The sequence below is a fragment of the Anolis sagrei genome, chromosome 4 (assembly GCF_037176765.1).
Source record: "Anolis sagrei isolate rAnoSag1 chromosome 4, rAnoSag1.mat, whole genome shotgun sequence".
NCBI lineage: Eukaryota > Metazoa > Chordata > Lepidosauria > Squamata > Dactyloidae > Anolis > Anolis sagrei.
In genome coordinates, this window is record NC_090024.1 from 210,438,274 (window position 1) to 210,460,737 (window position 22,464).

General features: G+C 39.0%; 1 protein-coding gene across 3 annotated transcripts in view; it reads left to right on the forward strand.

The window, feature by feature from the left end:
• Nucleotides 1-6,107: 6,107 nt before the first annotated feature.
• ASIP (agouti signaling protein) overlaps nt 6,108-22,464 on the forward strand; it is a 39,380-nt gene continuing 23,023 nt past the window's right edge. The window contains exon 1 of one of the 3 annotated variants that reach the window (XM_060772330.2): nt 6,108-6,154. In XM_060772330.2, the coding sequence (XP_060628313.1) occupies nt 6,123-6,154 (32 nt within the window). In that variant the 5' untranslated portion in view covers nt 6,108-6,122. The other 2 variants (XM_060772331.2, XM_060772329.2) reach the window with 2 other exon arrangements.

A 22,464-nucleotide genomic window follows, 5' to 3' on the forward strand; every position in this document is an offset into this window, starting at 1 on the left:
TTAAAATGGCCACCACTGCTTCGTTCCATCTCAGGCTCCCAAAATGTCTCCCAATTTGCTGCTGTATTCCACTTGGGTGGAAAAAATTGATAAGGAAGCAAAGCTGCCTTTCTTTCCCATGTTTGGACAAAAGAGGAGCTTCTCATCTCTGCCATTCTCACTGCTTTCCTGTTGGGTCCCTCCCTATTAGAAGCGGGTTTCTCTCCTTGCTCCCCCTTCCTTTTTTATCATGCTGCTTTCTTTTCTTCACTTATATTATAGTCACTTTGGGTCTCCTTTGTGGAGAGAAAAAGCAGGATAATAATAATAATAATAATAATAATCCTTTTCCTATTTGTATTTGTAGATGACATCTTAAGATCAGCAATGCAATTTAAACACATGCACCCCATTGCAGTCCCTCAAATAAACACATTATCTCCTTCTCTTTTTTTCCAAAGTATGGTCACTTTATGCATTTTTAAAAGAAAAGGGAAATATTTGTTTGTCACATGTCCTTGACATTTACTAGACTTATCCATGGGTCATAGGAAAATCCATAATTATGGTCCCTAAACCAGTCCCGCCTTTTTCCAGAAGTTGCAGCTGTAACTAAAATTTAGATTTGGTTCCAGTTAGTCCTACTGAAGGTAGGTCCATTTCTAGGTAGGACATATTCCTTGAGTGACTTCTCTGATTTCTTGAAAATAGCATTCAGCCTTATTTTCATTGCTTAGTAATGGGCGACATATAGCTTTCCAGGTGTGATTGGAGTGTAAATCCCATCATTATGCATAGACAGTGATGAAGGATTGTGGTGCTGCAGTGCAAAAACATCTAAGGAGCCACAAATTTCCTATTGCTGATATATACTTTTTCTCATCTCCTAAGTACCCTTGGATGGTCTTGGGCATGCTTGTTATCTGAAATCTACCTCTGAAACCTTTGCTGGCCTTCAAACTGGATTGCTTTTGATCACATCTTTTCCCTAAACTTCATAGGTCCAAATTTTGTCATTGAAACCTTTGACAGCCCTGAACCTGAACATCCTTGACCTCACCAATTGTCTTCTCCTGTGATTGAATCTAGGAATGTGTTGGCCTTACCCTTGGATATGGCATTTGTACACACTGCTACTGGCATCTGCTACATATATTTGTTTATGTCAACTTCATGTATTAGTCAAGGGCAGATTTAGGGCCCAAAAGTATGGATTTTGATGTGACCCATAGATAAGTCAACCATTATTTCACAGAGAAAGTAAAGGGTCGGTGCTGCCTTGGAAGACCAGACACACCTGGCTGCCATCATTTTCCCAGCAAGGAATTTAGAAAGGCAAGAAGCACCATTGTGATAGAGAAAATAAAGGGTGTTAGTGCTTCTCTGGAGTTCTATTCGAACACACTAAGCTTTTATCTTTTGCCATTCAATGCAGAGAAAGGAATGGTCCATTTTAATAATATAAATGTTAAGACATAGTACTTACATTGACCTTTGAATAAGTCAGCCCAGGTTTTTGGAGTCAATTGTTTGGCTAAAATGTCTAGACTTATACTTGAGTACATTCCTTCCAACAGGAAGCAATATTAACAGTCATACATTAAGATGATGTTCCTTGGCTTTGATATTCCTTGGCTCTCTGAGGGTATAAAACTCCATCTCAAAACAAAAAACAGACTTCATGCTGCTTCAACAATATACAACATGCACTTCAGTAAATCTAATCTCTCTCCTCCATACTACCTTCATTATCAGTGATACATCATTATTAGGAGTGCAAATGTCTTTAACAGCAGGTGCTGACCTTCCAGCATATTACACTGAAATTATGATACACCGGTTGACCTTTGTCAATGATCAAAAAGTCCCTCAATGACTTTTCTTTCTTCAGTAAACCTACCCCCAAGCACTGTATTTCTGACAAGATTTTAACATGATATTCTCGCGGAATGGGGAAGATGAAGAGACTTCTTGCTATCCTGTCAGTTCCTAATGTTTGTTCAAATTAGATTTATAGGTACTCCACTTAAAAGAGCTTCTGGGGGGAAAGTGAAGCATATTTGCTTGAATGGATGGAAAGAAGTAGTTTTACTATTTTCAGTCTTTGAAGAAAAAAAACCCTAAGAAACAAATAATCAGTTTAAATATCTCACATGACACAACTTTCAGGATGTCTTTTGAAAAGGAAATGTAATAATTAAAAACAATGTTGTGGGCTGGTTGAGCACTACGTGTTAAACTACATAAAATATTGAATATGTTCTGTGTACTTTGCAGTCTCTAATGTTTCCACTTACCTGAATTATGAACCGTGTAGTAGCAAGGGAGTTTCGAGCCTCCTCCCCCCCCCCCCCAATTTAGTTCAGCTCCCTTCCCGATGAACTTGGATTAAAAGGGGGAGGATACCTCCATTGGTTTCTGTGGAGGATCTTTCACTTTTTACTCACTGAAAGGTGCATGTGTCGTGCACAAGAATATAACTTTTTACATGAAATATATCTATGGGTTGTTTTAGATTTTTTGGGCTATATGGCCATATTCTAGAAGCATTATCTCCTGATGTTTCGCCTGCCATAGATGCAGGCAAAATGTCAGGAGAGAATGCTTCTAGAACATTATTTATTTATTTATTTATTTACAGCTTTTATATTCCGCCCTTCTCATCCCGCAGGGGACTCAGGGCGGATTACAGTGTACACATATATGGCAAACATTCAATGCCAATTTTGATGTACAGACATATACAGACTTACACCGAGGCTATTTAACTTTTTCTGGCCGCCAGGGGAGCTGTTGCTTTCATCGTCCATCTGCGACTCTGATGAAGTACCTCCGCATTCCTCGCATGCTTCCCCGCTGGAGTGCTTCTTTATGGCCTCATAAATTAGTTAATTTTAGCCTCCCCACACTTTAAAGGTGGTACCTTATTTTCCTACTTGACAGATGCAACTGTCTTTCGGGTTGCAAAGGTCGACAACGGGCTACACAATGGTTGGAAACCCACTCCAACCCGGGCTGGCTTCGAATTGATGACCTTTTGGTCAGAGTGATCTTAATGCAGCTGACACTCAGCCAGCTGCGCCACAATCCCGGTACACTGCCATATAGATCAAAAAACCTACAACAACCTAGTGATTCCGGCCATGAAAGCCTTCGACAATAAACCTATCTCTGTTTGCTGGTCCTGGTTCCAACTGGGAGCCTGCTTGCTAAAAAAAGTGACATGACATGGAGTTGTATGCATGACTGAAATAACAACAACAACAATACCAACAACCACAACAACTTTATTTATATCCTGCCCTATCTCCCCTGGGGGACTCAGATCAGATTCCAACAAACAAAAAGGCAAACTTCCAATGCCTCAATAACAGTAAATACAAATATAATAACCCCACACAAAGAGCAATTCAACAATAACAACTATAATTTAAACAAAACATAATCAACTGAAAACTACAACTAGCATAGATCCCAGGCACAAAACATCCAATTCAATACATCAAAACAACAGGAAGGTTCACAGATGTGTTCACAGACCACATGGCCAAAGTTGTCAAACAGGCCAATGTAATCCCTTAGTATTGTATGTTTATGTATCCAGGAGTTGCACAAGTATAAGTATTTGTTCAAATGTTGCATTAAGAAGCATCTAGTACTTTCTTATGCAATGATTTCTGGTTAATCTAGCCTCTCCCCGAATTGGATGTGTTGATTGACACCATCGTGCAGCTCCCCATACAATCCCACTGGCCTCTAAGTGGCCATAGACCGCATTGAGTCGCCTAATCTAGGCTGAAAAATGCGGTATAGAAATAAAGCAAATAAATAAATAGAATTTGCTGGGACTGGTCATCCATTATGTTATCCAACTGGGAGTCACTATTATCCTTCCCAGGTGCTAGGTATTTATTTATTTATTTATTTATTTATTATTTTATTTTATTTACTTCCTTTCTATCCCACCTTTCTCACCTGAAGGAACTCAAGGCGGCTTACAATTCTGGCAAAAAATTTTAAAAAATGCATGCCTCCACTGAACCCTCATAGACAACTATTTGCAGAATTTTGCCCGTTTATTAGAATCACGGTATGTGGTTTTATTTAGTGTGTAAATTAATCCTGGAACATTTACCACCAGGTGTTGATTACACTCATGTCGCCAAATTTATCACCTGCAAATCCCCTCCAAAGCCTGGAGAATCTAATAAATGTTCATGCTCTGCAAGCAATCACTGAATCTTTGAAGTTCTTGTCACTCGTTTTGGGGTTGCAATCACATTGCCACACAATGTATCTGTTTCTAATAAGGACAGGTTGCCCACTTCTTCCATTGCTGATTGTTGTGCATAACCACGCATTTACAATTCAATAGCCACATCCAGGTTGTAGGCTCACACTCTAATACAGCCTTAACTATGTTGTGGAAAAGTAATTCACTCTCCTCCCACGAGCACCTGAAAGGAGGCACAAGAAATAACAACCTGCTTGCCAGTGTTGACCCCCTCCTCACCTTAAAAAGAGTTTATTTATTTATTTCCCACATTTTAACCCGCCCTTCTCAATCCCCGAGAGGGTTTCAGGGTGGTTCATACCAGCAACAATTTGATGCCACAAGATAATACACATATAAACAAATATAATAACAGTTTAAAACAGTAAATAGAACATTAAGTTAAAAACACATTAAAAACATTGTCATCAATCCCTATAGCCAATTCCAGTCTGATTCAACATCCAAAGTGCTGTCATGCTTGCTGTCCAAAGGCCTGGTCCCAGAATCACGATTTCATCTTCTTTCTGAGGGAGGGAAGATGCTGACCTGATTCACGTGGGGCCACCACCGAGAAGGCCCTGTCCCTCATCCCCACCAAGTGCACTTGTGAGGCTGGCGGGACCGAGAGCAGGGCCTCCCTGGACGATCTTAAACTGCAAGGCGGGAAGTAGAGGGAGATACATTCGGACAGGTAAGCTGGGCCAGAACCATATAGGGCTTTATAGGTCAATACCAGCACTTTGAATTGTGCTCGGAAGTAGACCAGCAGCCAGTGGAGCTGACACAGCAAGGGGGTGGTATGTTCCCCGTATGTTGCTCCAGTAAGTAACCTGGCTGCCGCCCTTTGGACTAATTAAAGTTTCCGAACAGTCTTCAAAGGAAACCCCACATAGAGCGCGTTGAAGTAGTCTATTCATGATGTAACCAGTTCTGGAATCCCTCGTGGCGCAGAAAAACTTCCCTGCAAGTATTACTTTTCTATAACAATTTCTGCAAATACCAAGCAGGATCAGAAGATGGTGTCATAATCACATGTTTGGAAGGCAAAGGAATTGCAATATATTGGGGGAAATCGGGATATTCACAATTAATGGGGAAACGGGGAAGCCTCCAGCAATCTCAGAAGCAACACAGCATGGAAATAATGTCTTAATTCCTTTGAAACTTGCATGAGTGGGATAGGACAATTGCACAATATGGGATTCATTTGGGGAAACTCAAGTAAACTCAACCCTGATCAGGAGCAGCACATATTCCAAGGGAGGAGTCGGCTGTCTCACCACCCCCCCACCCCCCCCAAAAGTGGCCCTGTTCAGACCATTGACTGCTGTGAAGTTTGAAAGTGGATCAGGAAATATTTGCTTTGGGAATTTTGTCTCTTGAATTCCTGTGAAAGTTTTTTAAGGCAACTATTTGCTATTTCAGTCCATTAACAACTTAATTTTTTTCCTTTTAAATCCAAGCAAATGGGAAATAAAGAGAGCAAAAGTGTGCAGATTCCTTTGAATTTATTGTGTGACCCTTTTGTGTTTATTGTGTCCATCTAAGCCCATGGGAATTTCCTGCCTATCCACCAGACAGGACTGGTCCTTTACAAGGACCTTGAGGACGGACAAATTATAGCTTCTCATTGGCAATAATCTGGTGGCATTCTCACTGAAGTCAGTGGATTTTTCCAGTGATTTAATATGACACAAGAGTCAAACATGAGAATACGCGCTCTCTGGAATTAATTTTGTGACGAAAGTTAAACTCTAATGTATGTTTAAGAAGTCATCAGAAAAGAGAGTGAGAAAATTAGGGGGAGATATAAGCACCTGACCATGTGCAGTAGATTACGTGACTGCGTGACGAAGCAAGCCATGCCATGTACCCAGATGGAACAGACTGCAACAGGCTGTATGTGGCTTTCTTCAAGGAGCTTTAGGGGAATGCAAAAGGAAGTCCTCACAGCGGTGCTAAGGGAGGGGGGATTGCAAAAGCTCCAGGAGCCTTGCTCAGATTTTGCACAGAGACCAAACCAGGAGAAGGACAAGGGAAGAAGGCTGTTCAGGTCTGTGGAAGCAAATGATAAATGCAGTAGCCACTTGCTAATTCAGTAGGATGAAATTCACCACTTTCTCTCCCTGTCATTCCTTTTCTGCATTTTCACTAACCATCAAAGAGAAGCATTCGGTTTTAGGTCTAAAACAAAACACATCTGAGATTATTTTTCCATCGTTCCCACCCAGGAAAAAAACTCTGGCTTTCTAAAATCAAAAAAACTAAGTCCAAGATTGAGTTTCGTTTCATTTTGCTGTCTTTGTAAAATTTGAAGCAAATCTTCATTAACATTATTTATGTTGTAATGGGACGTGTTTGTCTTTTTCACTAATCTGTTTAACATTTATTATTTCTCCAATGTTTTTGTTCAAAAAATCACTTCTTACTTTAGCTTTGCATTTTCGTTTCTTGCTTTTTTATTGTGTCTTTTCAATGGCATAGATTTGGTCTCTGCATTGCTAGGATTTTTTAAGACAGGGTCATAATATATATATACTACTAAGTTTATTTTCCGCCTATGAAGGTTTCAGTACTACCTCCTGATGACAACATTTACAACATTTACCACTTTTCCTTCCATTGCCATCATTTCTTGTTCTTATATTTAGTATCTTTAAATGCTATTTTTGTTTTAAAATTATACTTTGTGTTATCCTTTTTCTAATAAGATACATGTTCTGAGGCAATTTAGTGACTGTTAAAAAAATGACAAGTTGGAAATTTATATACTTAACAAAAACATACCTATTTCATATTAACACATTGAATTTTGTTTCTATTTCAGTCAAGGTCAGCATTTCCCTCCTCTTTTATAACAGTAATTTGAATTTTATTATTATACAAATAGCCTTCCGGCCTTTTTCTTATCTTTATCAAATTAATTTTCTTCTATCGAAAAAGAAACACTCCCTTTTCCTCTTTCAAAAGCAACTTTAAAAAAGAAACTTTTCTGGTGTTTCTGGTGCCATTCCATACATTTTCATACAATGAGTGTTTCTTATAGACAAAATATTTTTAACCTATGTTTAGACCTATTGTTGTTTGAGAATATATATCCAGGATTAAAACTTTATATTTTATACTTTGATTGGCATTGGAAACTAGCTTAATGAAAATGAAAAAATTATCTGTTTCAACAGACAGCATAAATGTGAAAGTTTAATTCCTTTGGTTGTTAACAGAAGAAGAAAAGGTAACATTTTAAAATTACCTTTAAAGACCCTGCTTCTTTGCTTCAGCTATAAGCAGTCTTTAACCTTCTTTGGGGTTTAGAACAATAAAGCCATGCATCTTTAAAATAGTGTTGATGCAATTTTCTCCCAGTTTTTAGCCCTTTCTTATCTTCAAGAAGTAGAAAGTAAAACTTCTAATACATAGGCTGAAGAAATGTACAATACATTACTTTAAATGTTATTGGAGAGTGAGATTTTGTCCCCCCAAAAGATATTATTTGCCCTGGCAAATGGATGAAAGCAACATGGAAAGCGTCCATCACTATAGGAAATAAAAATAGCATAAATAGCACACAAAGAGCATAAACCAATGGACATCTGAAAGAGAAAATTACTCTTTTATTCAACTGTGTCATAAATCACACAAATTGTGGCATATTGGAATGGTTACTATAACCATATTTCTGTAGGGAGAAATTTATTTTTGTTGAGATCATGTTCATTTCAATAAAAATATGAAAAGGAAAGTGATTTGGGACTTTGAAATAGCTCGACATGAATAAAATGTATTTATTTTTATATAATTATATGCTTAAAATGACTCCAAAATTTAAACAAATCTTTCAATTTTTTAAACCCACTCATTTTGAATAGGGAGAAATTTGCATTAAAGTTGAAGGGATAGTTATACTTTACTGGGAGAAAAAAGGAATAGTTACGCACATTCTTATTTGTCATCCTCAAATCAGCAAGGACTTCTTGAGTGAGTGCAATTTTTGTTGAACTTTTTCACAAGTTGAAGCAATTACCAAGAGCAGTATAAAGTGCAATTCCACCCCGTTTTCCCTCTCTACACATTTCAAGTTAGTAATTACTGGATAAGCAAATCTCTTTTTAAAAAATTGTCAAGGGAACATGGATGGTAGTTAGAATGTGAATAAAAATATGCAAGTATGCATGAGTGCCGTCAAAGTGTACACTCAGGGAGGACCTTAGTTGCAGTGCTAGAGTGATTAAGCTAATGAAAACTAAAAGCTGCATTTTGCATATAGAAAAAAAATAATTTTAATAACATTACTTTGACCTTAATTCCATTGTGTTCAGTGGAACTTATTCTCAGGTAAATCAGGATAGGATTATAGCTGAAGTCCTAAGGAAATAAATTAAAGCTTAAGGTTAAGATGTATTTCTTCTGGTGCTTGGAATGTTGTACGAAGTAATTAGTTACACCTATCATTCTGATGCAAAAAGTAGTTCACTGTCACTATTTACTTACTATTTCTTCCCATTTTACAAAAAAAAATACAATAGTCACTTATATGCTTTTAAGATGCATAACTCAACATTGTGTTGTTAGTGGTACGAAATACATTTCCTATCCACTTTGTCCTTGCCTTTGTCAAAATAAATCTTGAGACAGCAACACAATAATTAGCATAAGCCTACACTTGAATTATAAAATATTCATCTGCTTCTAACCATGCACATAATTAAAATATTGTAACTACACTACAAGAGGAATATTCTTTATTACCTTGAAATCAAAAAGTACAGGGGAAGGAAGGAATTGAAAATTGCTACTTAGTTAATTTGGTTCTTGCAAGCCAGATCAATTCAGTCAATCTTTTTAATGACAATGTAACCCAATCTGTATACAAACCCAACCATTTGTACACATCACTACATACAGAAATATACAGAAGAATTAGTAAAAGATAAAATAAGATTATCCAGGAATGTCCATTAACCAACCCCTCATTTGTATTGCAGTGAATGAGATGTCTTCAATAGGTAGTAGTGCCCCTATGCATTTCTGCATGAAATTTCCATTGAATTCAATGAAATGTAATCCCATGTAAATATGGATATGATTGCCTTAGTCAAAGAGATTCAGGCTCCTGGGGTATGCTTTACTTCTTTCCCTAAAATTTCAAAATCTGGATCATGGTATAAAATAAATCATACACTAAGAATGAAAGAGTGCTGAGGCCAGGAATGTGGCTTGTGGACCAAAGGTGAAGATTGCTCAAGTCCTTCTGCTAGTTATCAGTTCATTAGTACAATTCATTTTTATTGATATTTGGGTGGTTGCAGGTTTTTCCAGGCTGTATGCCTATACTCCTAGAACATGACTATACAGCCCCAAAAACCTACAACAACCCAGTGATTCGGGCCATGAAAGCCTTCGACAATTTATTGATATTTGTTGGTGGAGCCTCTCTTGCTGTTACTGCAGCCGTCGTTAAACAAGCCAGGAATCCTTTCTGCTGTAAATCATTTGGTTAGGTGGATCTGTAATTGGCGAAGCGAACAAACCCAAAAGGTGCTCACCTCTTCATACAGGAAAGACGTGACAAGTGGAGTGCGCAGGGTTCTGTCCTGGGCCCGGTCCTTTCCAACATCTTTATTAATGACTTAGAAGAAGGATTAGAAGGCATGATCATCAAATTTGCAGACAACACTAAATTGGGAGGGATAGCTAATACCCCAGAAGACAGGAGCAGAATTCAAAACAATCTTAACAGATTGGAGAGATGGGCCAAAACTAACAAAATAAAGTTCAGCAAGGACAAATTAGTGCAATTATTGGTTAATGAACATTGGAATGGAATAATGGATGACGAATCTGGATCATGTTTTTGATGATGAGACGATAGTGAATAATGAAAGGTTATTGTAGTAATTGTTTATTAATTATGTAATATGTTAGGTTGTTAACTGTTTTTACACTGTAGCATTGAATTTTTGCTTTTCGTATTTGTTGTGAACCGCTGTGAGTCGCCTTCGGGCTGAGAAGTGATATAAGTAAAGTAAAGTAAAGTAAAGTAAATAAATGCAAGATATTCCACTTGGGTAGAAAAAAATGAAATGCAAAGATACAGAATGGGGGACGATGCCTGGCTCGACAGCATTATGTGTGAAAAAGATCTTGGAGTCCTCATGGACAACAAGTTAAACATGAGCAAGCAATGGGATTTTGGCCTGCATCAATCGGAGTATAATGTCTACATCTAGGGATGTCATGCTACCCCTCTATTCTGCCTTGGTCAGACCATACCTAGAATACTGTGCCCAATTCTGGGGACCACAATTGAAGGGAGATGTTGACAAGCTGGAATGCGTTCAGAGGAGGGCAACTAAAATGATAAAGGGCCTGGAGAACAAGCCCTATGAGGAGCAGTTTAAAGAGCTGGGCATGTTTAGCCTGCAGAAGAGAAGGCTGAGAGGAGACATGATGGCCATGTATAAATATGTGAGGGGAAGTCATAGGGAGGAGGAAGCTGCCCTGGAGTCTAGGATGTGGAAGAATGGCTTCAAACTACAGAAAAGGAGATTCCACCTGAATATAAGGAAGCTCCCTGTGAGAGCCGTTCAGCAGTGGAACTCTCTGCCCCAGAGTGTGGTGGAGGCTCCTTCTTTGGAGGCTTTTAAACAGAGATTACATTACCATTTGTCGGGGATGCTTTGAATGTGATTTTCCTGCTTCTTGACAGGGGGTTGGACTGGATGGCACACAAGGTCTCTTCCAACTCTATGATTCTATGATTCATCAATATATCAGGACCTATGTTTTACTGACATCTTGTATTGCCTTCATCCTGATGAACCTTTTACTGATTTAGGAAGTGGGCTTTTCTGGCTTTATCTTGTACATCTTTTGCTTTTGAAAAGGAATACCATGAAAATTAATTTTAGACATTACAATGAACCATGCCTTAGCAATGTTCAAATAAGCAAGAACAAGCTTCCTCTGTTGTATGAGAAAGAGGCAGGAAGCATCTTTTTCTAGATACATTATTTTTATTTATTTAACAAGTGTTGATAGTGTATATTCAATAAGAAGGGTTCCAGGGAAGTACACATAAAATTATTTTAATACATTAGTATAATTAAATATAAATAGCAAGAATGATAAACTCATAGAGTGAGAAGAAACTACAATGACGATCCAGTCCAACCCTTTGCAGGCAGGAATCAAATCACTTCTAATGGACAGCCATCCAACTTCTATTCAAAAATCTCTAGAAAAAGAGATTCCACCAGCTCATTTCACAGTTGAATAGGAAGTTTTCCCTAATGTTTAGATGGTAGTTATTTTCCTACAATTTGAATCCATTGCTCCATGCCCTAGCCTCTGAAGCAGAAGAAAACAATTGTGCCCTCCTCTCAATATGGCATCCTTTCAATTATTTAAACATAGCTATCATGTGTCCCCCACCCCAACCTTCTCTTGTCCAGCTAAACATACCCAGTTCCTTAAGCCACTCCTCACAAGGTTTGGTTTCCAGACCTTTGATCATTTTGTGATTCTCCTCTGGAAACTAAAGGAAACTTAAAGCAAGATACAACAAGGGAGTCTAGACCACAGATTTTGAAACATTTTGCGACACAATGATTCAGTTTTGTTGGAAAACCAGAAGTTAAACTACCCCCTTATAAGTGATATAGATATGTAACATAAATTGTAATAATAAAATGCATTGGGGTTACAACATATTTCATTTAAACCTTCTATTTATATATTTTTAGATATATGATTTATTGTTCATGTAGCATAGACTCAAGAGCTTTTTCATTATGTTCACGTGCACTGTGGCTGATGTACTAACCTGTCTTGCCACAGTTCGGACTACCGGAAAGTCCTAATATCACAATATGAGCCTGTCCAAGTTTGGAGGTGCCTGGAGAAAGGCTTTCTTTTATTAGGCCAACCACCATCATAGTGAAATCTGGTAAGGACACAAGAGAAAGCTTTCCCACTAGTTGCTCACAGGTTGTGAAATTCCTTCCTTCATGGGGCTAGATTGACCCTTTCTTCTTTTTTTTATTTAGTCATTTAATGCATTCATTTATTGTCTCTTGACTCATCAGGGTCCCACAGTAATGTACAGTAGGCAAAAACATGGTACCGTTCCATTATCCAGGCACACTTCAAAACAGGGCCTAGACAGAGAAGGATAGTTTATTTTATTGGGGGGGGGGGTTGAAGGAGGAAAACCATTTGCCTCATTTTCACTAGTTATCCCCCTCCCCTTTTCATAATCATAAATGAATAACAGGAAATCAGGGAGAAATTATTTAACTCCTTCAACTCCCCCCCCCCCCCCCAACATAAAATGGATTACCCTTCACTGTCTAGCACCTCCTTGTGGCCTCTGCCCAAATAATGGAACAGTACCAAAAACACTTCAATTTATCATTTATATATTTTCTTCATTTCTACCCCAATTTTCTCAACCTGAGCGGGGACTCAAGGCAGCTTACAGATCCGGCAAAAATTCAATGCCGCACAGGTAATAATAAAACACATCTCATAAAAATGTAAACAATCTAAGCATTTAAACAATTAAAACTCATACCAATCTATCAAACAGATTAAAAACCTCATATAAAATGCCAAGTCATAGTCTCATATCCATTAAATAAATAACTTAAAAATGATAACATACCTGAAACTTCTCTTTTTAAATAGGTCTTTTAAAAACTATTTTTAAAACAGCAGGAGTCCTCGCTGCCATTCTTTGCACCATGGTTTGCTGGCTGAATGTTTCCTCTTGCCAATGCCATAGAAATCTCTAGTTTGGTTTAACTTCCTGGCTTCGAAAGTGAGTTAGGAGCGGACAGAGGGAAGGTCAGATCATGCGAAAGGTCATGGCTATGTTTCCCACACAGGATCTCAGACCTAGTATTTAATTGATGATGATTACTTGTTTTAACTATATTCTGTTTTATTTATTTATTTATTTATTTACAGTTCTTATATTCCGCCCTTCTCACCCCGCAGGGGACTCAGGGCGGATTACAGTAAACACATATATGGCAAACATTCAATGCCAGTTTGACAAACAACATTTAACACACAAATACACCGAGGCTATTTAACTTTTTTTTTTTTCTGGCCGCCAGGGGAGCTGCTGCTTTTCATCGTCCATCAACGACACCGATGAAGTTCTTCCGTATTCCACATTCCCCGGAGTCTTTTTTTTTTCCTTTATGGCCTCATAAATTAGTTAAATTTAGCCTCCCACACAAGGTGGTACCTTATTTTCCTACTTGACAGATGCAACTGTCTTTCGGGTTGCAAAGGTCGTCAACGGGCTACACAATGGCTGGACACCCACTCCAGCCCGGGCTGGCTTCGAACTCATGACCTTTTGGTCAGAGTGATCTTAATGCAGCTGACACTCAGCCAGCTGCGCCACAATCACAAACCTGCATAAGTCCCATATTGAGAGATAGGTGGAACAGATGAAATAATAAGTAATAATTATGGCTAATTTAGGAACTTTCAACCATTCCAGACTTTTCAGTCCAGACTTTTCCTATTCAAAACTGTAGGTAATTTTTTAAGCATTCAAGAGCAGCAGTTCACCTTCTAAACTGATTCAAACTGCAAAGTCTTTTTAAAAAAAATCACAGCTTGGTTTTATTATTTTTCTTTTCAGAACATCTTTGCCTATCTGTGCAGCCCATGCAGGGTGTCAGCAGTAGTATACTGGCCTCTGAACCTGTCTCAGTTCCCTTTCCCCAGGATCCAGCCTTGTTAATAAAACCAACGTGAGAAGAATTAGTTCCCTCCTTTGGAATATAATTATAAACCATTTCTACCTTTCACATAACATGCTGTTAAACCGTATTTCAGAATTATGTCCCAAATGAATCAGCATGACTCTTACATTGCATTATTTTAGACCCACTGTGCTTGCATTTATCTATCTGACAATCTGAATGTGGGGTCTTAAGTCCATGAAAGCCAATGGGACACAGTATTTTGCTTTTTTCAGCGACAGTCTTCCCTTGCTTAGCAGCATGTTGCTTTTAATTATGGATATGGATATTTACTGCCCTATCCCATAGACTATATTTTACTTTTGATATTGTAAAAAATTTTAAAATACAAAACATATGAAGATAAATTGTGAAATGTAATAACACTGCCAAAAGATCCCATGGTTATATTCAGACACAGAAATAATAAAGTTCTGGCATTACTTCCAAAAAAAATTGTATTTGGATGAAATAATAAATCTAAGGGTCATTTGCTGGACATTTCCCCTCCCACCAATGGTTCAATATTAACTACTAAAATTTTTGCTGAATGTTTTTGTAGTACATAAACATTATAATTTTGTTCACATTTCTGAGGGTCAGAGGCTATCTTATTAGCAGATTTGCCTCCAAAAAGCAGGGTTCAATTTCTGTTTCCCACTTTTTTTCTTCTTAGATAGGGTAAATGCAAATTTTACTTACTCCAGCAAATGTGTGCTGCAGGGTTTTTGGGGGGTATAGAGGGGATTCATCTCCCTCTTCTTCATGAAACAATACTGATATCAAAGGAATACGGAAAAAAAATCAAAGTTCTGATCCAGCTACTCTGTTTCAAAAGAAATTCTGAAGCTGACTTCTAAAGAAAAGCCATAAAAAGTTGGTAAAGGATTGGAAGACAGACAAAACAATCTTACTGCTTGCTAAATGGAAACTTAAATAAAAATGCCTATTTTAAAAAAAATGTCTATCAGAACCAGAGTGGATACATGACCATGGGGCAGGCATGTAGCCGGGGGGGGGGGGGCTCGGGGGGCTTCAGCCCCCCCCCCCCCCAAATTTTCATGGTGGTTCGCGAAAAGGCCTTATTGGTGCATTATTTAAACTGTTATGTTTATTCATATCATGATCTGATCACCATACTCAATATATCCCATATGCATGGGGGTATTGGGGTAATGATACAAAAGGTTTGCTAGGCTAGACCCTCTTTCACTCAGACTCAGCCCCCCCCCCCCGAAACTCAGCCCCCTCCCCCGAACCCCCCCTGAAAAAAAATTCAGCCCCCCCCCCCTCCCCCCAAAATGAAATCCTGGCTACGGGCCTGCCATGGGGCTTTCTTTTTTTCATGTCAGGAGCAACTTGAGAAACTGCAAGTCACTTCTGCTGTCAGAGAATTGGCTGCCTGCAAGGATGTTGCTCAGGGAATGACAGGATGTTTTACCCACCATGTGGGTGGCCTCTCTTATGTTCCCACATGATAAGCTGAAGCTGACAGATGGGAGCTCACACTGCTCCCCAGATTCAAACCACCAATCTTTTGGTCAGGAGTCCTGCTGGCCCAAGCGTTTAACCCATTGCGCCACCAGGAGTTCCTACTGCCTAGAATTTCATAGTAAACATAGACTGCTGCTATCTAAAATAGTGGTTTTCAGAGTGTTTCAGGTTTTCCAGATTATTAAGGTTCTTGGAAACTTATTGCTATACTACCATATCCAAATGTCTCTATCACATCTGATTTCAGAAGCTAAGCAGGGCTAGGCTTGGTTAAATGGGCAAACATCAGAAAAAATACAAAAAGGATCTCCACGTGAAGCTAGAGTATAATCCTGCTTGTAAACCTATCAAGAGTTGGGACCAATTGTCTCAGTATTATACAGATTTTTGTACAATAAGTTGAGGTAATTTCCAATTACACGGAGATAAATGTTTGGAAGGGCACACTGGTTTTGCTCTTCCTAAATGCCATGGTGAAATCCAGCAGGCCTGTCCATTTCTTTCTTTCTTTTTTTTTTAAAGAAGCAAGTCAGTATGTAAGACCAAAGTTGACAAGCATTTCCATATCCAATAAACTATAATAGCTCTTTGGTTTATACTTGTAATTTGAATGTCTCACTCCTTCTGTGTCACGCATTCACACACCATAAAATAGCCATTGCTTCTGATGACTGTGTGCCTCAGAAGTCTCTGTCACGTTTAGTATTTCCTCTATAGAGACATAAATGTGAATAGAATTCCCCACAGATGTAAAGCTAGTCTAATAATGTGTGAGTATTTGGGAAGGTTCTCTTTTACGGCCGGATAGTTGAAGAAACCAGATAGATTGTTTTTATTAATATCACTGTTAGCCATAAAATAAGTGGACTTCTTAAGGTTTTCTTCTTTTCATTACTTTGTCCCCTATATATGGTATGCTACTGGTTTGGGGAAACAGGTTTTATGAGTAAAGTAGAGTCTTGCTTATCCAACATAAATGGGCTGTGAAACCTTGGATAAGCAAAAATGTTGGATAATAAGAAGGGATTAAGGAAGAGCCTGTTAAATGTCAAATTACGTTATGATTGTACAAATTAAGCACTGAAACATCATGTTTTACAACAAATCAACAGAAAAAGCAGTTCACAGTAATGTTATGTAATGATTACTGTATTTATGAATTTAGCACCAAAATATCTCAATGTATTGAAACAGCTGTGGATCCAGGCGGGAGGCAGACTGCATTAGATAATACAGAACACTGGATGAGTGAAGATTGTCTAAGCGAGACTCCACTGTATTGGCATGTAAATTGTTTTCAGTTAAATTGTTGCACATTAAGGTTTTACAGTTATGAGTGGTGCCTTCCATGTAGAAATAATAAATGTTCGTTAAAACTTTCACCTCTCACAGCTACTAAGCCACTTCAGTATAATAGAAGCTACGTAAAATAACTGTAAAAAGAAAAAGGAAAGATAACGGTGTTAGTGTTTTAAAAAATCCCAAACAACTTTTCAAGAAAGCTATATTTGTATGGATAGTTCTATTATAATTTATGAATACGATTCCTGGCACTTGATATGAATTTTAAAGGAACATTTATGGATTGATCTATTGCTTTTACTTCATGAACATTGGATAAAACTGGAGCTAGCTGCTTTATATAAGAACAAGAGTTTGGGGCTGCAGTATACAGGTAGTCCTCAAGGTACAAACATCCAACTTAGGACCGCATCACATTGAGGGGAGGGGATTCACAATGGATCTGGTGGGCCTGCTCTGGGGCATGGGGAATCCATCATCCCGCACCCGGAATCTCCCTCATCACCCCTCACTTTATCTTACAGGGAGAAGCGTTGCTGCCTGGCTTCCCCCCCCCCCTCCCCCATTGCTTTCTATGCAACACAGGAAGCCTGCCGTGTTGCCATTGCTGCCTCCTGTGACACTTGTATCACTCTTCAGGCACGGAGCTCTGCTGAAAGTAGATCAAGACCATGTGATGGGATCTGGCAGTCTCCATGCCTAAAGAGAGATACAAGCATCGTAGGATGGGGAATTTTGCCCATCTGAAGAAGTCCTCACAAACAACTCATAGTTAAGAATGGGGGTGAGACAACAAGAAGTGAGAGAAATCCACCCCTCAGAAGGGAAATTAACTCCTGAAAGAGCTATTTTGGACTGCAGATACATTTAAAACATGTACCTGTTCTGACTTACATACAAATTCAGCTTAGGAAAAAAAACTTCAGAACCTATTTGTTCATAACTTGGGGACTTCTTGTATAATCAGTAATGTAACATAAGCCATTTTGAATTCATTTGGGCATTTTCAAATTGATACATACAAAGGATACCCCATGAAAATCTCATTACCAGTAAGGGGATAATGAATATGTCAATGAATATGTTTGTAGTCTATATGTATGATGCTTGTTTTCTGTGTGCAGGAAATTTGTATTATGGAGAGGTATTTATACATGTGTTCCTGACTGGCAGATGTCTTGGTCCAAATACAAGCAAGGACTCAATGTGCAAGAGAAACAGGAAAGTAAATAGCCATGTGTTACTAAAAACAGATGTGGTGTCCCACTTCACATATGGGGCTCTCTGCATGAGAGAGAATACCATTGCAGAAAATAAGCCCCAAGCACGTATGCAATACCACTCTTAATTTGGCTGTGAGTTATGGTGGTTTATAAAGGGAATACATTTTAAACCATCCAGAACTTGTTTCTGTCTTCTAACCAACATTTAGAAAAACATAATGGTGGTGCTAATAGAACGGCCCTCTCGGGTGTCTGCAGCCAAGGGAGACCCTAAATAGGAGTAGTCTGTTGTCGTTCCGGCAATATTTTCTTTTAAAAATATAGACATAGTAGGTTTGCTGTGTAATGGAATACTCATCTCCCCATCTCCCCTAAGCACTATATCTCAACTTCTTGTGGAGCCCTGGAGCATTTTAGGAAATAAAGATGCTTCAGGTGACACACCTATTCTGCAAAAGGAAAGGGGAGAGACACTCAAGCAATGGCCTCTGGTAAGTGGGCAGCAGGAGACCAGATGGCACAAGACATGTTGGTGGACATCAAATAAGACTTTTCCCCACTCTTGTCAAAAATATTTGCAGTTTGTCAGGACATGGCAATCACTATAAAATATTGGGGGGAGGGCAGGCCTTTAGCCAGGATTTTGATTCAGGAGGTGCTGAGTTTGATTTGGGGGGGGGGTGAGTTTGAGTCAAAGGTGGGGGCTAAGGATCTACCCTAGCAAACCTTTTGTATCATTATCCCAATAGCCCCATGCATATGGGATATATTGAATAAACATAACAGTTTAAATAATGTACCTGTAAGGCCTTCTCACGAACCACCCTGAGAATTTCAGGGGGCGGCTGAAGCCCCTCAAGCCCCCCCCCCCCCAGCTACATGTCTTGGGGAGGGGTTGGAGAAGAGACTTACGTGTTTTCTTCCTGACCTTTATTCTCACCTGGAGTTCCACCATTGAGATATGTTTGTGGGAGGCACATCACCTCCAGTGAGTTCCCACTCCCAGCTGGCTGGAACCACAGTATCACACTGTTGTTGCCATCGCACAAGTTGGCCCAAAGAAATGGGGGTAGTGTGGACTGGTGGGGAGCAGGCACTGTGGGTTAATGATAAGGGTGATGAAGCCATAGTTTATTTCATCACATAATAGTCACCATTGTAAAATAGTCACAGCCACATTTTTGGGTCCCAGTTTCAGTATTTCTGTTTTCTTTGCATAATAGTTGAACCCTTGTTTTACTGATGTAAGCCTGCATCTGCTCTCCCATCTGCCCAAAGACCCACCCACCCACTTCACTCGCTTGCTCAGCTGCCCACCCAGCTGCCTGCCCAGCCACACAAAGGACCACCCTCCCACTCACTCACTCATTCATTCACACACTGTGCTTCCCATAGATGGGCAACAGAGTGAGTGCTTGAGAGAGAGTGTGAGCGAGTGAGCGGGAGGGTGCAAGGGTGGTTCTCACTCTCTCACATAGTCGCCCATCCATTGCTGACTATCCCCTTCCAAAAATGCTACTTGAAACAAGAAGCTGATTCCCACTTGATACCTGCTGGAAATGTGAAGTGCCCATTCTTGGAACTGATGTACACATGGGTCATTAATAGTTGAGCCCTTATCATGGAGGACATTGCTGTGAAAAGCTTTAGAAATGGAATTTCTAATGCACTGAATGGATCAGAAAATGATGCACTGTGACAGGGTGATGAGGAGGAAAAAACATCTGCCATGAGTAGTGCCTTGGACAGCGCATCAGACACTGACAGCAATGACAGTGGCCCGGAGTCTTCCAATAAGGAAGATTAAAATATTCAGTTATGAAAATTTGTTTCCTAGATATTCTTGGATATGTCCTCAAGTTGTTTCCACTATCGTTTTATTAAAAAAAAGTACTGTTTCAAAACAAAAGAAAGGGTTTATTTCCTTGTGTAATAGTCACACTCTTCTTTTTTTTAAAGGGGGTGTGTGACTACTGTGTGATGAAATGTGGTAGCTAACAAGTCCATTTGGGCCCACTCCTTCCTCACCTGAAATGACTTAGCAGCCACCAAGTCCTTCCTTTGCCCCCACCCCCTTTACTTGGAGCCCCTTGCAGGCAAGTCAGGCCAAGTCCTTGTACAGGAGAAGCCATGGCAACAGTATAACCAGAGTGGGTAGTGATTATTGCTCTCCATGAGACATACAGTACTGTTCAGCACAGGCTTACCTGGACAGATGTGATGTGAGAGGCCTCAAAGAAAGAAAAGGGTACATTGTCTGTTTTAAAATTTCCTACAGGCAATGCAGCCATATTGCCTGCATCTGGTACAGACTGCTCCCACCATCCTTCTCTTAGAATGCCATAGCTGGAGAAAGGCAGTAATGGTCCCCTGGCTGCGAAACGTTCTCTTCTAGAAGGCTCATCTGTTACCTACTACACAAAGTAATTTTGGCACCAGATGAAAACCTATTTTAAAAAACCATAGCTTTTAAATCTGAACTACAGCTGCTTTATCTTCTTTTGTTTCCCTGCCTTGCCATTTTTGGATTTTTGTAGCCTCTTGTTTAGCCTATAATATAACAAAGGTGGCTATAGTTAACAAAAGCCTGTGCAATAATATGTTTTAGCCAGAATTCTGTGTCACACTTATTGATGCGTAACCTGGAGTTACAGCTATGGAGCTGATCCATATTAACAATCCTTATGTCATCACAGTTCCGACACTATTGCCGCAATTGTAACTGTCTCAAGCATCAGCGGTACCAAGAGAAGGATGTCTGTTCAGGTGGTATAAAAGGATGTGACAATCAGAAATAGGACTACTGTCACATTTCTGTGTTGCAGCCCCATCAGCTGACAGAAATAAGGGGAAACAACATCCACTTGTTCCATATTATAACTGACCCCCTTCTTTTTGTGCAGTTGATACCTAGTAAGGGGAGGTGAGTTTTCAGGTAGGGACATGCTTCTTACTTACGCATGCTTTAAGAAGTAGTTCATGTAAAATTCCAGCCAACATTTTATTCAACACTTGTCTTCTAGATATTTCTGGACTGCAGTTCAAATCCAGCTTCCACAATGACAAGGGAAACTGGCATTTGCAGTCTAACATCTCATTGGCCAGAGTTTACAATCTCTGCTCTAAGATATAAATGATTATAACAACAAATAAATAACTCTTTCCCTCTTTCATATACACACACAGAGATATAATCTTCCTGCCAAACAAAATAATATTTTCTCTCAGAAATCTTACTCTCTCCAGATACAAAATTAAACATACTAGGAATATCAGAAGCAATATTCTAATAGGCAGATTCATAAACTTAATTTATTTTTCTATGCTGTAATGGTGCTCCGTTCAGTCATGGCGGCCACATGACTTTGGAGGTGTCTACAGACAACACCAGCTCTTCGACTTAGAAATGGAGATGAGCACCACCCCCCAGAATCGGACACGACTGGACTTAATTCAGGGGAAAACCTTTACCTTTTACGCTGTGAATAGACACTTCTCTTGCATTCCAATGACAGACAGTTGGCAGTGTCTGAATTTGTTCCAGCCGATATGGCTGTTCCAGAGGTCACCAGGTTGAGCAGCTTTCAAAGAAGATTGGACAGAGTTTTCAATAGTTGCATGACCGAACAAAATCTCCAAAGGAAGAATATTGATGGCTGTGAAGCAATAGCAGAAACAGGTCATTGCATTCATATTATTTTATTAGCTTCCTAAAATCATATGGTTGGTGAACACTGAGTAGATATATGTTGGTGAATTCAGTGGATTCTTATCGACTTTGTATGAAAAAGTCAGTCTTATAAGGCTTATAACAATATTTAGCAATTTGGCTAAATATTAAGATGAATGTGCTGGTAGTATGGGTTATTTGATAATGTAACTAGTTTTAGTATCTGGCAATGCCCAGGTTTGGGAATCTATAATGACAATTATTAGAAATAATCACTATTTGTTTTGGATTTTATGAATGCTCCCGTTTGAAAATGTATAAGAATATGGGTAAATTACAATTCCCATCATCAACATCAAGGGACTGTATTGTTATTTTCCAGAATCTCAGTTTAATTAACACCATGAAGAGTTCATGCAAAGGTAATACTAAACACATTAAAATACACGAAATGTGTTATGACATTTTTGAACCATTATGGGATTTTAGACAGACCATATCAACAGAAGTCTCCTAATTTAGAAGATGGAGGCAAAGTCTTTGTTTACAATGCAATTTTCTCTTTGAAAATTGTTTTCTCTTTCTTTGAGGACCCAATAATAAACCTGCTTGCAAGGTTGAAGAGGGCAATTCTATTTTAGTGCATTCCAGGAATTTGTGCAGAGTTTAATTTACATCCAGAAATACCATAGGGGAGAATTGTGGAGCATACAATATGTGTAAAAAATGTGTTATGAAAGTTGGCAAAGACATTCT